Here is an 18,896-nt window from a genome sequence, read left to right as displayed (position 1 = left end):
GTATTAAATCTGTGTGGTAGGCTCGCAGAGACGAGAGTCTTTACATCAGGCATAACACACAACAATGGCATGTTAATATGGTAAAATATATCATGACCTGCTCTGGCTGGATGCTTGATTGGGTGATGGGAGCACACTCCTCAGCAATGATGAGATGCAGATGGGACCCTTAGGGCTGGCCAAGACAATTCAGTTACATTTCACCGGGTCTGGGACATGCGACAGAATGTCTGACGGCCGATTCCCTGCAGGCTACGATAGCCAGTCGAGGTCTCCACCCTCTCCACCAAAAGATTTCCTGTTGACTCCATGTAACTCAGAGGGACAGATTTGGGGTGGGGGGGGAGGGAAAGAAAACACAGGTGGTTAGGTATGCCCAATATCACCTGAATAAGTAGGAACAGTATACATATTGCATCGAGTACAAGCAGGGACTCCGGCAACTAACTGACAGCATAACTAAAAGGAGAGAGCCAGAAGGTAACAGGCATGAGGGAGCCCCGGGACATAAAGCAGCCAGCCACTACACCGTCAACAAACTCGAGTGAGCAAGCGAGTGGGGACTGACAGCATCCATACATCCCAGTTTACCAAAACACTATGTCTGAGGACCCTCCAGATCTACTCCTTTACCTCATAAAACGACATTAACAAAAGGCTTGACTAAACAGATGTTTTCAGCCTAGACTTAAATGCTGAGACTGTGTCTGATTCCCAAACATTACTTGGAAGGCTGTTCCATAACAGTGGGGCTTTGTAAGAAAAGGCTCTGCCCCCTGATGTAGCCTTCACTATACGAGGTACCAGCAGATAGCCTGCACCTTTTGATCTAAGTAGGCGTGGCGGGTCATAGAGGAGCAGAAGTTCACTCAGGTACTGTGGTGCGAGACCATTTAGTGCTTTAAAGGTCAATAGTAGTATTTTATAATCAATACGAAATTTGATTGGGAGCCAATGCAGTGTGGATAAGACAGGCGTGATGTGGTCATATTTTCTAGTTCGAGTAAGGACTCTTGCTGCTGCATTTTGAACTAACTGGAGCTTATTTATGCACTTATTGGAACATCCAGACAGTAAGGCATTACAATAATCCAACCTGGAGGTAATGAAAGCATGGACTAGTTTTTCTGCATCATGCAATGACATTAAATTTCTTATCTTTGCAATATTTCTGAGATGAAAGAAAGCTATCCGGGTGATGTAATCAATGTGAGTTTCGAATGAAAGACTGGGGTCAATAATCACTCTGAGGTCTTTTACTGCTGCACGTGAAGAAACAGAAAAGCCATCCAGAGTTACTGTGTAATCAGAAAACTTACTTCTAGCTGTATGTGGTCCTAGCACAAGTACTTCAGTCTTGTCAGAGTTAAGCAGAAGGAAATTAATAAGCATCCAGTGTCTAATGTCCTTAATACATTCCTCAATTCTATTAAGCTGGTGTCTCTCATCAGGTTTTGCAGAGACATACAACTGTGTGTCATCAGCATAACAGTGGAAACTAATACAATGTTTATGAATAATATCGCCCAGAGGTAACATATATAGAGAAAAAAGCAGTGGACCCAAGACAGAACCTTGTGGAACACCAAACTTTACCTCGGTACGTCTAGAAATATCACCATTTATATCAACATACTGATAACGATCAGTTAGATAAGACCTGAGCCAGGAGAGGGCCATTCCCTTAACTCCCACAACATTTTCTAGTCTATCCAGAAGAATGGAATGATCAGTGGTATCAAATGCTGCACTAAGGTCAAGCAACACAAGTCGCGAGACACAGTCCTGATCAGACGCCAACAGTAGGTCGTTTACTACTTTAACCAGTGCTGTCTCTGTGCTATGATGAGGTCTAAATCCTGACTGATACATTTCATGGATGCTATTCCTATGTAAATATGAGCATAACTGCTGTGCCACAGCTTTTTCAAGGATCTTGGAGATAAAGGGGAGGTTTGATATTGGCCGATAATTGGACAGCTGACAGGGATCAAGGTCAGGTTTTTTAATCAGGGGTTTGATAACTGCTAGTTTAAAGGATTTGGGTACATAGCCAATCATAAGAGAAGAATTTATTATTTTTAGAAGCGGTTCAATTACTCCAGGCATTATCTGTTTGAATAGATGTGTCGGTAAGGGATCTCGTACGCAAGTTGAGGCTTTTGATGTAGAGATTAATGAAAGTAATTCAGTTTCTTTTAGGGGAGTAAAACATTCTAACTGATGATCTGATACAGTTATATTGTTAACTACAAGGTCACTTTCATTGTCTAACCTTAAATTAGTAGTTTGAATTTTTTGTCGGATATTCTCAATTTTGTCATTAAAAAAAATTCATGAAGTCGTTGCTACAACATACTGCAGGTGTGCATGTGTCTATAGTGGACTTATTCCTGGTTAATTTTGCTACAGTATTAAATAGGAACCTAGGATTATTTTTGTTATCTTCTATTAGGGAGGAGAAATATGTTGATCTCGCAGCACTAAGAGCTTTTCTATACTTCAGGAAGCTCTCCTTCCAAGCTAATTTGAACACTACCAATTTTGTTTGACACCATTTACGTTCCAATTTTCGAGTGGTCTGTTTTAATGTGCGAGTGTCATCATTATACCAGGGTGCTAATTTTTTGTCTCTGACCATTTTCCTTTTTAGAGGAGCTACATTATCTAAAGTATGGTGGAATGTTGACTCTAAGCCAGGGGTGTCAAACCTGATCCATAAAGGGCCGTGTGGCTGCAGGTTTTCATTCCAGCCATGCAGCAGCACCCTGATTTGGCTTATTCAATCAACTGACACACCCACCCTTTAATCAAGGGTGGGTGTGGCTGCAAGTATTTGACTGTGTGAAGACAGTTCAGTTGATTGAATGAGCCAAGTCAGGTGTGCTGCTGAATGGCTGGAATGAAAACCTGCAGCCATAAGGCCTTTATGGATCAGGTTTGACACCCCTGCTCTAAGCATTCAGTTGCCTGATCAAGTTCTGCAGGGGCTGACAGTGACCCAATCAAAGTTGACAGCTCTGGGAGATCATTTATAAAGCTCTGTGCAGTAGTTGACGTGAAAGTACGTTTAATACAGTAGCGTGGTGAGGTGCATATGTTATTACTCAGACATATTTTGAATGAGATGAGACAATGATCTGAGATAACTTCAGACTGTGGAAGTATGACTATATTGTCTACGTTTAATCTGAATGTTAGTATTAGATCAAGGGTGTGACCACCGCAGGGGTGATAGCGTTCCGGCGCGCCGTGGCTGGGGGGAAAAAAAAAAAAAAAAAAAAATCTAGTTCGCCCATTGTCCTGTGTCATTCTGAGATGCGCAGATAGACAGTAAAGGGAATTCGGAATTCCCTTTACTGTCTATCTGCGCATCTCAGAATGACACAGGACAATGGGCGAACTAGATTTTTTTCTTTTTTTTCCCCAGCCGCGGCGCGCCGGAACGCTATCACCCCTGTGCCACCATTATGGGTCGGTCCTATGACATTCTGCTTAATCCCTACTGAATCTAAGATGGACGCAAACACTGTTTTTAAAGGGTCTTCTGGGTTATCGAAGTGAATATTAAAATCTCCGACAACTAAAGCTTTGTCTAAGGAAATAACCAGATCTGAGATAAAATCTGCAAATTCAGAAAGAAACTCAGAATATGGCCCCGGGGGCCTGTAAATAATAAGCAATGGAATTAACTGGGTAGACTTATTTTTCGAGGCTACATACATTATATGAGTATGAAGAACTTCAAATTTATTAAATTTATAACCAGGTTTTTGTGTTACACCTAGATAATCGTTATAAATAACCGCAACGCCTCCTCCTCTGCCAGTTAGACGAGGCTGGTGTATATAACTGTATCCAGGAGGACTCGCTTCATTTAATGCTATATATTCATTTGGCTTAATCCATGTTTCTGTTAAACACAGTACATTAAACTCCTGATCAGTAATGAGTTCATTAACCATTAGCGCTTTAGATGTAAGAGATCTAATATTTAATAGCCCCACCTTTAGATCAAAGGTGCTGGCAGCAGCTGTACAGTCAGTATGATCTAATTTTATATTGATTAGGTTACTGGAACAAACTCTCTGAAAATTTCTACCTTTTTGTTTAGCTCGGGGAACAGACACAGTCTCGATGTAGTAGACCCTGAGTGACGACTCTGTGCAGCTAGCAGACAGTCGGTTTAGCCTGTTCGTCTGCTCCCTGGCCTTGGCTCTGGATTGTCAGAAATTAACTAGGCCTGTTCTGAGACTATGACCTATGCTGCAGGAAATGAGAGCAGCACCTTCCCGAGTGGGATGGATACCGTCCTGCCCTAACAGGCCAGCAGTGCCCTCAAAATTAGCCCAATTATCTATAAAGCCCACACTGTTTTCAGAGCACCACCTGGACAGCCAGCAGTTCAGCGACCATAACCTGCTGTAAGCTACATCGCCACGCCGCATTGGGATGGGGCCAGAGCATACTACAGCATCGGACATCGCCTTCGCTAATTTAAACACCTCTACAAAGTTACTCTTAGTAACCTCAGATTGACGAAGGCGTATATCATTAGCTCCTGCATGGATAACTATCTTTGAGAACCTGTGCTTGCCTAGGACCCCAAGATTACCTGCTATCTCCGGCGCCCTGGCTCCCGGTATACACCTGACTAAAGCTGCTGGTGCCCCTAAAGGCTGAGCTAATTTCATGTGCCGTATGATAGAGTCCCCTATAACCAGAGCTCTTTCAGGTTTCTCAGTGGGTGCATCACTAAGGAGAGCAAACCTGTTCGACACGTGACGCGGAGAGGAGTGGTGCTCCCGTGGGCGAGCCTCAGCGGTAGCTTTGGCTCTACGCTTATGCCGCCGAGCCGTCACCCATTCGCCCCGCTGTAAGGGCTCTAATGCCGGAGTTGGGGGATTGCTAACTCCACCTAGGGCGTCCAGACTTTCCCTAACAGAAACTACGCTGTTCTCACGCTCACTAACCTGCTCTAAAGCCTGGACACGCACTTCTAGCACTGTAATCTTCTCCGTCAGAGAGCTAACTAATCTGCACTTATCACAAGTAAAGCTAATAAAGCTATCACTAGTGACGGAGGAAGAATGACTAAACATCCTGTACTCAGCACACTGAACAGGCTGAAGGTGTGCCATGATGAAAAGATTCACGTACCTTAAATGAAGATCTGTTGATATTAAAGCAGATCAGATGTGGATGGCCTCTGCTTGTGGTCTTTACACAGGAGGAGAGAAAAAAAAAAAAGCTTCCGGTCTCAGCGTTCTTCCGAAAAAAAAGAGAGAAAAAACCGGGAAAAAAACGGAAAAAGGAAAGCGAAAGTGAAAAGTACAAAAATGAAAGCGACAGTACAATAAAAATGAAGAGGATACTGGAAATTTATTTGTAGAAAAAAAGTTAAAAAAGGATTAGTAATTAACGCCGGCACTCGCGGGAAAAAGGACTCGGCGCGAACAACTCAGGAAGCAGGAAGTGCTTCCTCATATTCCTCATATATCATAAGTCATATTGCAAAAGGTACAGTCCGTGTATTTTGTAAGTGCTAAACATTTAAAATGGTGTACTGTTTTGTTAACTTGTATTTAATATAAAGGTAAATTTCATTAGAACAGAATGGAAATGATATAACTTTTGTTGCACAGAGCTGTGCGCATAAATCCAGATTGTCATACGTGTATATTAGTGAAATTATACTATTAGAGCATTTCATTGGTGGAGAGATAGGAAGAACTACACAGGATACACCAGAACAGAAAAGGAGAGGGCGGGGTTGAGAACGGAGGAGAAAGAAGACATACAAGAAGAAGCGCCATTTTTTTTTTTAGTTAGTCGGAGCCACAGAGTTTTTTCTGCAGGGCTAAATGAGAACCTGTAGCAGTAGATGACTGTTTTGTTGGGGAAAACCGTAAAGGAGTACAGAAGCAAAGACTGTATTCGGAAGACAAGCTAAGTTTAAGTGGAATAGTCCACGGACTTTTATCGTTAGCAACTGTGTTTGGTTTGCTAGTTTTAGACCAGCTCCGCGCTGCGTGTACGGTGTGCTGTGTGGTGTTAGCATACTGCTAGTCCTAGCTGCTCAGTTAGCGCCCTGGCTCCCGTGCAGTCAGTGGTTCCACTGAGTGGCCGGCGCGGGAACAACGCAGCCCGGATAGCGCGCTGGTGACCGGGAAAGCCAGTGGTTCCTCCGGCTACGAGGGAAGAAGTCAGCTATTGGCCCCAGTAATCTGGTACAGCGGGTCCAAGAGATGGTTGTTTTGTGTGGCTCACATAAGAAACAGAATCAACGGTACCGTGAGTAAGAGACATTGTTTCACACGGAAAGGACGATTAACAGGCCTGCAACGTTTATTTTTGGGGGGTATTACCGATTGAATGCCGGCTATTTTGTTTGATACATGCGCATGTGTTCCAATGTGAAAGCTTGCCGTTTGTTTTAAGTGTGGCCACACGTGTTTTATTTACTTTGCGAGTATTGCGCCCTGCGTGGCTACTGTGTTTTTTTTTTTTTTTTTACGATTATGTGTTACGGGTGCATTGTATGGGTACTAATTAGAAGTTTAATAACATATGTTTTGGTTTAACTGCCAGTTTTGATTTTGTGTGAACTAGGATTTCTGTTTGAATTCCGGGGGGGGGCATTGAGTGTGGTAGGACCGCGATAAGGAGGACAGCCAGGGAGTGACCTGTTCACAGCTAATAGCGCAGTTATTTAATTTTAAGAGGACCATTACTATTCCTTTTGGGTGTGTGTGTGTGTGTGTGTGTGTGTGTGAGAAAAAATAAATAAATGTTGTGTTTGTATAAAAATATCTTGAGCGCAGTCCACTCACTGAATAGTATCATACCTTAGAGGATAACTACAGGTAGAACCCCACTATAGTCTGGCTATCATTTGGACATGATTCGGGCTACATATGTATTAGATGTGTGTGTGTAACTCGATTTCTGTGTGTGATATAAATAAACTATTATTGATACACATTCTGTGTGTTGTAGGCCGAAAGAAAAAGAAAGGCCATCATGTGGGCAGTCCTCCTCTGAGTTGAAGAGTGTGTGTGTGTGTGTGTGTGTGTGTGTGTTACACCTACACTGCAGGAAATCTTCTCTGCTCTTCGGTTTTGAGGGTAAAATCATGTGAACTGCTGCAGCTGTAGAGACACAGAGATAAAATGGAGACTGAAAAATGACACGAAAACAGTTTAAAGCAAGAAAATGAAAAATTAGATTCCTCACTGCTCTCAGTCAGACACGATTTAGAGATCGGCCAAAATGTCATCACACTGTGCAGCATTTGAATGTAAGAATCATGACAAGCAAAAAACTTTTCCCAGCTGAAGCTCTGACAATGTGTGTGTTTTTACTTTCTGATGGATTTTATGGAGGAATTAAGGCCTCGGTTCTGATCTAATGTTCATCATATTTGTTATGTGTAAAGTTCAATTAGATTAGTTTGTGGATTTGTGATTAAGGTCCTGTTTATCAGGGAAATTTATTTGTAATTTCTGAGGCTAATACTAATGCTTTGTGATTTGATGCAGTTTTGTTCCTGCTTACGTTTTATTTCCATTACATTAATTGTATGGCTCTCTTTACTGTGATACAGAACAAATGTTTGTTTGTTTACCTTGTGGATGGATTACACTGACTTCCTCCTCACAGATTTCCTCGACTCGTTCTTTCAGATCTGAGAGAGATTTCCTCACTCCATAAAATGAGAGATGTTGATTGACAGTGAAGCTGGGTGAGTCGTCACATCCAGGAGAAACACAGAGAGACGGGAAACTCTACAGAGAGGAAACACAGAATAGAGAAGGAGAAAAGTGTAGGAGAGGAACGAATGACTCTCAGACTGAATCAGACCAAAGACACACTTGGGATCTCAGACAGGAACATTTATTGTTGCTGTAATGAGCTTTTAGGAGGAAACTTTGTGAGGAACAGCGCCCTCTGTAGATCAGACAGTGAGTGTTACCTGGAGGAAGTGGATGTGATCGTGTGTGTGTGAAAGCTGCTCCAGCTCAGTGACTCTCCTCTGAAGATCAGCAATCTCCTGCTCCAGTTGCTTCAGGAGTCGTTCAGCTCGACTCAGTTCAGCTTTCTCCTGAGCTCTGATCAGCTCCGTCACCTCTGAGCGCTTTTTCTCCATGGAGCTGATCATCTCAGTAAAAATCCTCTCACTGTCATCTACTGCTGACTGATAATGCATCTGTTAGTACACACACACACACACAAAATGGAGGTCTAATGGGATACTCTAAAAAATAAACTCTCTCTCGAGATAGGAGTTGTTTTTGTTAAACCCCGGGTTTTCATTCCTTGTTTTTTTAGTTCACTATTTTAAGGAGATATGCAGAACCTTTATTTTTTAAATACATTTGAGTGGATAGTATCTCCATCCTTGACTCTTGTATGCTGCATAAATGGGAATTAAAAAAAAAAAAAAAAAAAAAAAAAAGAGTTAAACTTGACCGCAAATTTGGCATTGGAGCTGCCCCGCTGAGCCAGCCAGCCCTGAGCGCGTGACGTCACTGCGGGAACCGGTTTTAAGGCCGAGGCCTTTGACAGCTATAGACCAAAGTCATATAAATTTATGGTGAAAGTAAGAAATACCGTTACCGACTTGCTCAACTAAGACTGATTTGACTTCATTGATTGTGGGTTGACTCTCATTAAAACAGGATAGGTGTTATAACTTATGCAACATACATGTACATGCATCCGTTTTCACTGATAAAACGTAAAAGACTCATTAAATAATCAGATGAACTGAGATAATCACATTCTGAAGCAAATTAAATCTTAGACCAGTATTTAAATACACAATACAAGTTACATGTATTAATCTAAATGCAGGTAAACAACGTGTTTTTGTTGTTTTGTATCCAAATGAGAGTTGGAGCTTACCCATCTGCGTTCTCGCTTCCTGAAGGCCGATCGTTTTGAAACAATCTGACGTTCAGTTGTTCATTCAGTTCTCCATTCATTCGCTTCTTCCACGTAAGGGCGAGATGGCAACAATATCAAGTTTAGAAATCAGACGGCTGCTCCACTCATTCTCCATATGGAGTACTCCACCATTACTGCTCGGCTCAGGCAATTACTAAAACCCGGGACATCGCCGGTTTTAGCAACAACCGCAGGGAGGTCACTGCCTGAGCAATAATATGTCACGTCCCATTCCATCCTGGGTTTTACCAACAACCCTCGGCTCAAACTGTGGGAGATCTGGTGCCACTGAACTTACTTTCCTTTTTTGTTGAAAAAAAAAAAAAAAAATTTATAATTTCCTTTTCTTGTAGTTTTATTGAATTAAAAAATGGTACCCCTCTTTCAAAACAGGCTTATAGCCAACGCTCCTCAATTGATCAGAGATTTCGTACGAGTCTTCAGTAAAATGTGCAGAGCAGAGGAGAGACCACTTCGTAGGCGCCCAATGTGCCGGTGAACTTCTCGCAAAATGCATCCAAATCTTTGCAGTTTGAACATTCTTGGGCCATGAATGCAACATAAATCCACCTTCTGTCATGTTGCTGCACCGGCCAGCAACACATCTAGGTGACATGGCAATAAATTAGCTCAAAATGGAAGCTGGAAGTTGCAGTTAGCTCTGTGTTTTAGTACAGCAGAAATGGCGATGAGACCGATAGCCTTCCTGCTGTGACGTTACGGACGTCAAGGTCATTCACTCAGGCCGCTACCTATATGAATCATTTTAATCATAAATATTATGATAATAGATTTATTGTTAACGCTTAAAACTATTCCTGTGCCATTCTTGGTCTCAAGCAGTGGTGGCTGGTGAAAAAAAAAATCTTGGTGGGGCTGGTGTGCCAATAGATTTCCCTGGCTAGTCCAGTATAAGCATTCAAATGAACAGTCAGAAAATGACAATTCCACAATTATAATTTAATTTCCTTCTCAAAATCAGCAGTTTTACAGATAAAGTAAATTAACAATTTACAGCTATATTAGGCTCAGTTTATGCTTTGGAAAGGAATGGTATCAAATACAATACAATACTCAAGTTCTTGAGAGAAGTTTACAGCAAGGGTATGATTTCAGCTGAATCTACAGTGGGGCAAAAAAGTATTTAGTCAGCCACCAATTGTGCAAGTTCTCCCACTTAAAAAGATGAGAGAGGCCTGTAATTTTCATCATAGGTACACTTCAACTATGAGAGACAGAATGGGGGGAAAGAATCCAGGAAATCACACTGTAGGATTTTTAATGAATTAAATGGTAAATTCCTCGGTAAAATAAGTATTTGGTCACCTACAAACAAGCAAGATTTCTGGCTCTCACAGACCTGTAACTTCAAGAGGCTCCTCTGTCCTCCACTCATTACCTGTATTAATGGCACCTGTTTGAACTCATTATCAATATAAAAGACACCTGTCCACAACCTCAAACAGTCACACTCCAAACTCCACTATGGCCAAGACCAAAGAGCTGTCAAAGGACACCAGAAACAAAATTGTAGACCTGCACCAGGCTGGGAAGACTGAATCTGCAATAGGTAAGCAGCTTGGTGTGAAGAAATCAACTGTGGGAGCAATTATTAGAAAATGGAAGACATACAAGACCACTGATAATCTCCCTTGATTTGGGGCTCCATGCAAGATCTCACCCCGTGGGGTCAAAAGGATCACAAGAACGGTGAGCAAAAATCCCAGAACCACACAGGGGGACCTAGTGAATGACCTGGAGAGAGCTGGGACCAAAGTAACAAAGGCTACCATCAGTAACACACTACGCCGCCAGGGACTCAAATCCTGCAGTGCCAGACGTGTCCCCCTGCTTAAGCCAGTACATGTCCAGGCCCGTCTGAAGTTTGCTAGAGAGCATTTGGATGATCCAGAAGAGGATTGGGAGAATGTCAGATGAAACCAAAATAGAACTTTTTGGTAAAAACTCAACTTGTCGTGTTTGGAGGAGAAAGAATGCCGAGTTGCATCCAAAGAACACCATACCTACTGTGACGTATGGGGGTGGAAACCTCATGCTTTGGGACTGTTTTTCTGCAAAGGGACCAGGACGACTGATCCGTGTAAAGGAAAGAATGAATGGGGCCATGTATTGTGAGATTTTGAGTGAAAACCTCCTTCCATCAGCAAGGCCATTGAAGATGAAACGTGGCTGGGTCTTTCAGCATGACAATGATCCCAAACGCACCACCTGGGCAATGAAGGAGTGGCTTCGTAAGAAGCATTTCAAGGTCCTGGAGTGGCTTAGTCAGTCTCCAGATCTCAACCCCATAGAAAATTTTTGGAGGGAGTTGAAAGTCCATGTTGCCCAGCGACAGCCCCAAAACATCACTGCTCGAGAGGAGATCTGCATGGAGGAATGGGCCAAAATACCAGCAACAGTGTGTGAAAACCTTGTGAAGACTTACAGAAAACATTTGACCTCAGTCATTGCCAAAGAGTATATAACAAAGTATTGAGATGAACTTTTGTTATTGACCAAATACTTATTTTCCACCATAATTTGCAAATAAATTCTTTAAAAATCAGACAATGTGATTTTCTGGATTTTTTTTTTCTCATTTTGTCTCTCATAGTTGAGGTATACCTATGATGAAAATTACAGGCCTCTCATCTTTTTAAGTGGGAGAACTTGCACAATTGGTGACTGACTAAATACTTTTTTGCCCCACTGTATATAAAATCAACTGTGTGTGAGTGAGAGAGTGATTGTATAGAGAGAGAGAGAGGTGGTGTGTGTGATAAGGTGAGTAAGATTTCTGTGTGAGAGAAAATAATTTTCTCTACAGACCTTATTGTCCATTACAGGAGAAGAACAGACTGCAACGGACAATAAGGTCTGCAGAGAAAGTTATTGGTGTCAACCTGCCCTCCATCCAAGACCTATACCTGTCCAGTCAGGAAATGGGCAGGTAACATCTCTGCAGACCCATCACACTCTGGTCACAAACTGTTTGAACTTCTCCCCTCAGGGAGGCGATATAGATCACTGTATGCAAAAACAACCAGACACAAGAATAGTTTCTTCCCTCCGGCTGTCTCTGTGATGAACAGCTAAAATCCAGATTCATATATCAGTAATCTCACTTGCAAAATATCTGCACACTCATACAGTCATTCTGTGCTCACTGTTACTTATATTTACAATTTCATCTTTGCACTATGCACCATATTGCACCAAAACAGAAAATTCTTTCTGCGATAGACAGCTAAAACCCAGACTCATATCAGTAATATCACTTGTAAAATATCTGAACACTCATACCGTCATTCTGAGCACACTGTATACTTTTATATTTATTTATCTATTTCATACTTGACTTACCTGGATTACTTTGCACTATGCACCTATTGCACCCTTTTTGTGTATACGCTTTTTATCTCTGTTTTGTACTATGAGAGCTAAGTGAAACCAGAGTCAAATTCCTCGTGTGTGTCCACATACCTGGCAATAAAGTGTTTCTGATTCTGAGAGAGTGACTATGAAATGAGGTGTGTGTGTGTGTGTGTTCTGAGCTAGGTGTATTTCTGTGAAATGAGAGAGAGAGGGGGAGTGAAACAGTGTTGACACGCTTGTTATGAATACAAACTATGACAAGAAAGATGTGTGATTATTGTCCAGTATGAACCAAAAGTCTAGTTTTGAACATCACCTCTAACCAAAGACACAGACAGAGAGAGAGAGAGAGAGAGAGGTGGTGTGTGTGTGCTTCTGAGATGAGGGTAAGATTTCTGTGTGAGAGAGTGAAGGATTTGAAGTTACTGTCCAGTTCAGAACTGAGAGACAACACAAACCAAAACTAATAATAATAACAAAGACAAGTTCTGATTCAACAGTGGCGTTATGTTTACACTCGGCAGATTTAGTCCTTGCATCTCCTCTGTCCAAACTCCAAAAGGGAGAGAGTGATGTTCCTACTTTGAGTCAGTGTGTGTGTTTGTGAAGTTGGGCTGTGTAGTGAGCGAGCGAGTGAGGAGAGAGAGTATGATGTGATTTTTAAGTGGGTGAGTGGGAGTCTGAGTAGGTGGGTATTTGTATATCTGTATGCAAGTGTGAGAGAGAGAGAGAGAGAGAGAGAGAGAGAGAGTAGATGAAATGAGTGAGTGAATGGGGTGGAGAGTTCTTATTTGTACAAGAACTTTGCTTGTCTGTCTGTCCCCGCATTGCTAGTTCAAAAGCACCACAAAATTTAACACAATCGATGATCTTAGATAAAATATGACGGTTTTTATCGACCTCTTCATTGTGCCTTCTTACAGCAATGCGGTGCCCATCGTCTAGCTGCACCGCTATGTCATGGAATTGATAAACTGGTCTCCTAACGAAATTGACACAGTTTTCTCGATGAGAAGCCTGGGTTCGGGGGAACCCGCCTGTCCTGCCAGAACGTTCACGGCTGGCTACACGATGGATGCATGGGAGCGGTGGCGGGTCGTGTGCCTGGCGATTCTTTCTGTGGAGGACATTGAAGACATCTACCTATTCGGAACCATGATTACAGGACTTTTGCTGACTGGATTAGGTATTGCCCTGGTTTATCGAGGAAATCAGACAATGGTGACAGCTGTTCAAAGCCCCATAAAGCTGCCCGATATGATTGAAGTGGTGGGCAGAGCTGTCAGCACTCAGACTGTGGTTATTCAGAACTTGAACCGCAACATAGATGGCATCATGGAGAAGCTTTCGGCTTTGCAAAGAAAATGGATTGATTCAGAGACCAGAATGGACAGAGTGGACGTGTAAAAAATGCGTCTGCTCGTCCCAAGACCAAACAACCCCAATCTTATCTGCTTTCGGCTCCCTTAGACAGCACCAGCCTTGGCCAAGGCCATTGCTGGGACAACATCTCCCCCTGAAGGTCACTACTGTGAGACGCTCTCGCATTCCTCCCCCCACTTCCCGCGGTCGCCGCTTTCACCCCCAGTGTGACAAGTGGGTGCGTGACCAGCGCCATCATGGCAGCAGGAGTGGACAGCTGCTTGCTTGCGCTGGGTTACCTCTACCTCCTCCCCTCCCTCAAGTCCCAAGTTTTCATGTTGTAAAGTGTACTTGTGTTATTTTGTGCTTATTTGCTGAGGTGTTTTTTTTAATGTTCCCACACTGTACTCCTCACAGGAGCAAAGTGTGGGGGTAGCTTTTTTTCTCCTCCCCTCTCCTCGTGTTACTCTATTTTTTTTTCTTCTCATCCCTGTCTTCCTGTCCTATCTACTATGTAAGGACAGGTTGATGGTCAATTTCGCTGGTACTTATGACCAGGGATAATAAAAGGTTCATTCATTCATTCATTCATTCATTCAAATCCTTCCAAGCACAGCTAGCTTTCCACAGTTTCCCATGTGAACTCTTGATCTTTCCCGCTTCTTGATGCGTTCGGAGAGCTGCTTTAAGTCAGTTTGTCCAGACTGTGTCCACGTCAAATCACACCTGTCACTTTTGAAAAGGATGAAGGGGAAACAAAAAAGTGCATTGGCTGTTCCACAGCCTGTCAGCCACGACTTACACTGGAACCAACTCCTGCAAAACGTCCTGTTGTAGGCTTTAACTTTCTCCTTGGTTGGCTGGGTGATGTTTATTTCGGGCTTGTCGGGTCGCAGCTCCTTACCATGGATTTTTTCCACCATCGTCCTTCTCGCAAAAGGGTAGTTTAACAAAGATCTCACCGAATTTGGTGGAAGCTACCCCTCAACTGTCGTCGTCGCCGCCATCATCTCTCTGACTGACTGACCTGAGACCTTAAGTTTATCACCATAGCAACCAAAACTTTCCCACATTTTCTGTAGCGGGGCGAAATTTCCAGCGCCCCAAAACCATTAAATTCAGCGATACTGATTGGCCAAATATTTATTATTTTTCCCTAGCAACCATACATGATTGGCTATTTCGCTGCACCTCTGGGGTGTTTTGACAAGTGTCCAAGAAGAGAAATGATACGAGTCTGTCGGTGGAAATTCACTGTTGAATGAGTGTCAGTTGGTGGAAATGTCGTTTAAATAATTCAGATTGCATGTAGGCACACACTTAAGTAAAACTGACGATGATAACATTTGTTAAAAAAAAAATTATATATATAATTTTTTTTTTCTCAAATTTTTGGGAGGGCGGCGCCCGAGTGCCCCCTATGGGCCAGCCGCCACTGGTCTCAAGGCATTTATAAACAAAAAATGAGGCCATGGTTCTGCGCATCTCCTTTAAGCAGGTTAATTGAAACACAGCTACTCTTCACTCCTCACCTTAAAAGTGTCCACAGTCTGTTTCAGCTCCTGCACCTCCTCCTGCTTCTCCTGGATCCTCTGCTGGGATTTCATCTGCTCCTCCTGTAGCTCATTCTGAGAACAAATAAAATACATTTTAAATACATTTCATCATCTTCTACACAATTATAGCCAATAAAAACATTTTAATGAAAACTATAAATATCGCCTCTAGAACTAATGAAAATTAAAAGACACCCAAAATGAAGTGACCTCTATCTTCATATGTTTGCACCACTTATGATATTATAAGTTTAGTTTTCTGTGAAAATGTCAACTGATTGTTATTTCAATGTTATTTGTGTGACAGAAACATCAAGGTAGTTCAGCAATATTCTCTGGAGTGAAACTGTTCAAAAGGCAGCTGTGACTTTCAATGGGATTCACAGACAGACTGATCTGAGAAAAAATGCGAGGAGTGCTTCCGGGAATGTGAAAGAGCTGCCAGATTCATTGCAACTGGCGTTTGGTGGACTGGGGTGCGATCATGGATTGAAAGGAGTTCTAGAGGAGTGTGAAACTAATGATTTGGAGGAGTTTTCAGAAGAGAATGACAGTGAGAGTACTATAAAAGTGAAGGTGAAGATAAGTCAGGTAAATGGAATTTGGTTCAAAGAGCATAAGAGAAAAGAAAGGTGAAAGCTAAACAAGATGAAGCGAAAAGATCGAGGACTGATGTTAAAGTTGTGATCCGATTTCAAACCCCTTGTATACTGTTTTTTTTATTTTATTTAACCAGGTTTGTCCCATTGAGATCACAATCTCTTTTACAAGGGAGACCTGGCCAAGAATGGCAGTACATGAAGTTCCATCACATCGTCACAACAAGCACAACAAAACATCACATCGCCACATCAACACAAACAAAAACAATTACATTGTCACATCAAAACAGACAAAACCTGTTTTGTCTATCTACTAAACCCATTGAAAGTCAGTGAAGCCATTTATAGGCAAGTAGGTGAAGTTCGCTCCGTCACAGCGTTAAAAGATGGTAACCTGTTAGTTGTTTGCCAAGATAGAGATCAGAGAATGGGATTAATGAAGCTTAAAACTTTACTGGGGAAACACGTTAAAGCCCAAGACTGGGAAGAAAGAGGTAAAGTAATGGCGGTGATATCAGGTGTATCGACTGACTTGTTAGAGGACGATATTAAAAGCAATGTTAAAGGAGTTAAAATCAACAAAGTCAAGCGTTTGCCAGTAATTAGGAATGGAACTAAAGGACCAAGTTTGTCTGTCTTGTTAGTGTTGGATGAGGTTAAGATGCCTGAGCAGATCATGATTGGATATTTAAGTTATATGACGAGGCCTTACATCCCCCCACCAATTAGATGCTTTAAATGTCAGTGATATGGACACATTTCTTCTGTGTGCAAGTCAAAACCTAGGTGTGCTAGATGTGGAGGTGAACATGAATATGGTAAATGTGAGGAAGGAACAAAAATCAAGTGCTGTAACTGTGGAGGTGAACACAGTGCGGCCTATAAAGGGTGCAAGATGTATAAAAGAGCAATTCAAGTGCAAAGTGTTAAGGTGAAAGAGAGCGTTACTTATGTCGAAGCTATTAAAAAGGTTGACAAAGAAAACCAAGCAAAATCAAGGGTTAAAGGAAGTATGACTCCTGTAGTTTTACCCCCGAGTCAAACTCAAACGACTCTGAAATGCTGTAAAGTAACTGAAGAGACTTTAATTGTGGATAAGAAAAAATTTCATTGCTTTTATGGTGGAAGTGGTTAATTGCTCAGCCCAAGTAGCAAGTAGAATTGATAGAATTAAAATACTTTTCTGTTGCTTTTTAAATTATCTAGAGATTCATGAATTGTCAGTTGATTCCATTCACAATATGGTATTAGGGGTATCTGATAGTCAAGCACCACGTGGTAGTTAATAATGACTATCTATTCTACAGTTGAATGCCAGGAGCTTAACTGCTAACGGTCAGGAACTAAAACACTTTATTGAGGAACAAATTGTTAAACCAAACATTATCTGTATACAGGAAACCTGGTTAAAACCATCACTTGATTTAATAATATATGGATCCATAGCAGTGCATAAAGACAGGGATACTGCAGGAGGTGGAGTGGCCACATTTATTCAGCAGGGGATTAATTACAGAGCTTTAAATATAGATAAAGAGGTTGAAGCAGTTCTGGTTGAGATTTGGGTCGGTAAAACTAAGATTAAAATTATCAACTTTTATAACCCTGGTAAAAGACTCTTGAGAGAGATGCTAGATGGTATGCGTGAGGCCAGGGCTCGAAATTAACTTTTTTTCTTTGTGTCCCCCAGTGGTCCCGAATTCTGTGTTGTATTGTCCCGAATGGAAGCAATAGTGTCCCCATTTTTTTCCTCTCTGAAATAACCAGTGGTTAATATTATCATATGAAGTTACTATTATATTTGTAACTATACGATTTTGAACCCTTTATATCATTTTTACAATAAGTCACAAAACACAAGTGACACATGTCCAATACATCATCTACTTCAAAATTACAGTTATTGCATTTTCAGTTTATTAAACTTTGGCGATCTCACTGTATGAATAGATACCGGTGTATTTAAAAGGGGCCAACTAGCTCATTCAGAAAATGTTTCAACTCCCTACATCTGCAGTACACTTTAGCTGAAAATAAGACCCCTTTTATGTTTGTTTCATCTACTTATACCTTGAATATCTGTTGGCATATATAAGGCCAACATCATTTTCACCATTACCGTTATCCATTTTTATGTAATATACCTGTTGCCCCATTCAGAAATGTTTTGAAAGCCATCAGCCATACCATCAATGGATGAAATGCACACCCATGTTGCAAGCAGTACAATAGAAGGTTTGACCCAAAAAACGAAATATTTTAATCCAGTCTACAGTGTAAAATAAAGGAAAAACGCCATCCAATCATATCGAGGTACCACCTCAAAATGACTGGATACTGACACGTCAATCAGACTGAAGCCCGCGAGCAGCCCGGCCCTTCTGTGTGTGTGTGAGAGCGAGCAGAGTGTCACACAGAGCGCAGGATTCTCTCAGAGCGCTCCTTCCAAACAACGGGGATTTACACGAAAACGGAAGGAGATATTCACAAAATTCTTTCACAGTGAGCGCCACAAGGCTCTCCTGAACACAGGGATGTAATTTTTTTTTGTCTGTAGTGTAAAAAATGAGGTCACTAGAGCGAGTTAAAAACGAGTGACTTTTCTGCCACGTTTATAATGGGAGTCTATGAGGCTGCGCGGCTGTGCTCTCGTTACTTTCAGGCTTCTCATTCAAAAACAGTAAATCCTATCGCTCAGGTAGACACATTGTGTGAATCAGGACAAGTGTGGCTACTACTTTTGAGAAAATTATGTGTGTGGAGTGAAAATTGGGGCTGAACACACAGTTTAAATGAGAAAGTTTGAGCTATTTTTCCAAGCTCTCTACACTCTAACTTAACGAGCTCCACTGGTGTGTAACGCAATAGACACCCATTATAAAGGCGGACTTTCTCAGGCTTTATAAGGGGAGGAGGGGTGGAGACGCGGGGGGTGAGAGTGTTTCTTTTCAAAATATGGCTTGCGGGAACCGTTATTCCAAAATCTTGTACTGCACCTTTAATGTAGAACTTTTTTTCTAGATCTATTTTTTTTTCCATTGTCCCGGGATTG

General features: G+C 41.8%; 1 protein-coding gene and 1 pseudogene across 1 annotated transcript in view; one reads left to right on the top strand and one right to left on the bottom strand.

Moving 5' to 3' along the window:
* LOC132864444 (E3 ubiquitin/ISG15 ligase TRIM25-like) overlaps window positions 1–18,896 on the top strand; it is a 347,007-nt pseudogene that overhangs the window by 293,012 nt on the left and 35,099 nt on the right.
* Window positions 1–18,896, bottom strand: part of LOC132864438 (tripartite motif-containing protein 16-like) — a 36,264-nt gene that overhangs the window by 10,704 nt on the left and 6,664 nt on the right. Inside the window, exons 2-5 of the mRNA XM_060897854.1 lie at window positions 15,219–15,314; window positions 7,976–8,209; window positions 7,628–7,787; window positions 7,092–7,151 (exon numbers count right to left, since the gene is read on the bottom strand). Coding sequence (XP_060753837.1) covers window positions 7,092–7,151; window positions 7,628–7,787; window positions 7,976–8,209; window positions 15,219–15,314 — 550 coding nt within the window. The remainder of the gene's footprint in view (window positions 1–7,091; window positions 7,152–7,627; window positions 7,788–7,975; window positions 8,210–15,218; window positions 15,315–18,896) is intronic.

The sequence above is a fragment of the Neoarius graeffei genome, chromosome 17, assembly GCF_027579695.1.
Source record: "Neoarius graeffei isolate fNeoGra1 chromosome 17, fNeoGra1.pri, whole genome shotgun sequence".
Classification (NCBI taxonomy): domain Eukaryota; kingdom Metazoa; phylum Chordata; class Actinopteri; order Siluriformes; family Ariidae; genus Neoarius; species Neoarius graeffei.
Note: the sequence above shows the minus strand (reverse complement) of the source record. Positions and strands in the feature narration are given on the sequence as shown.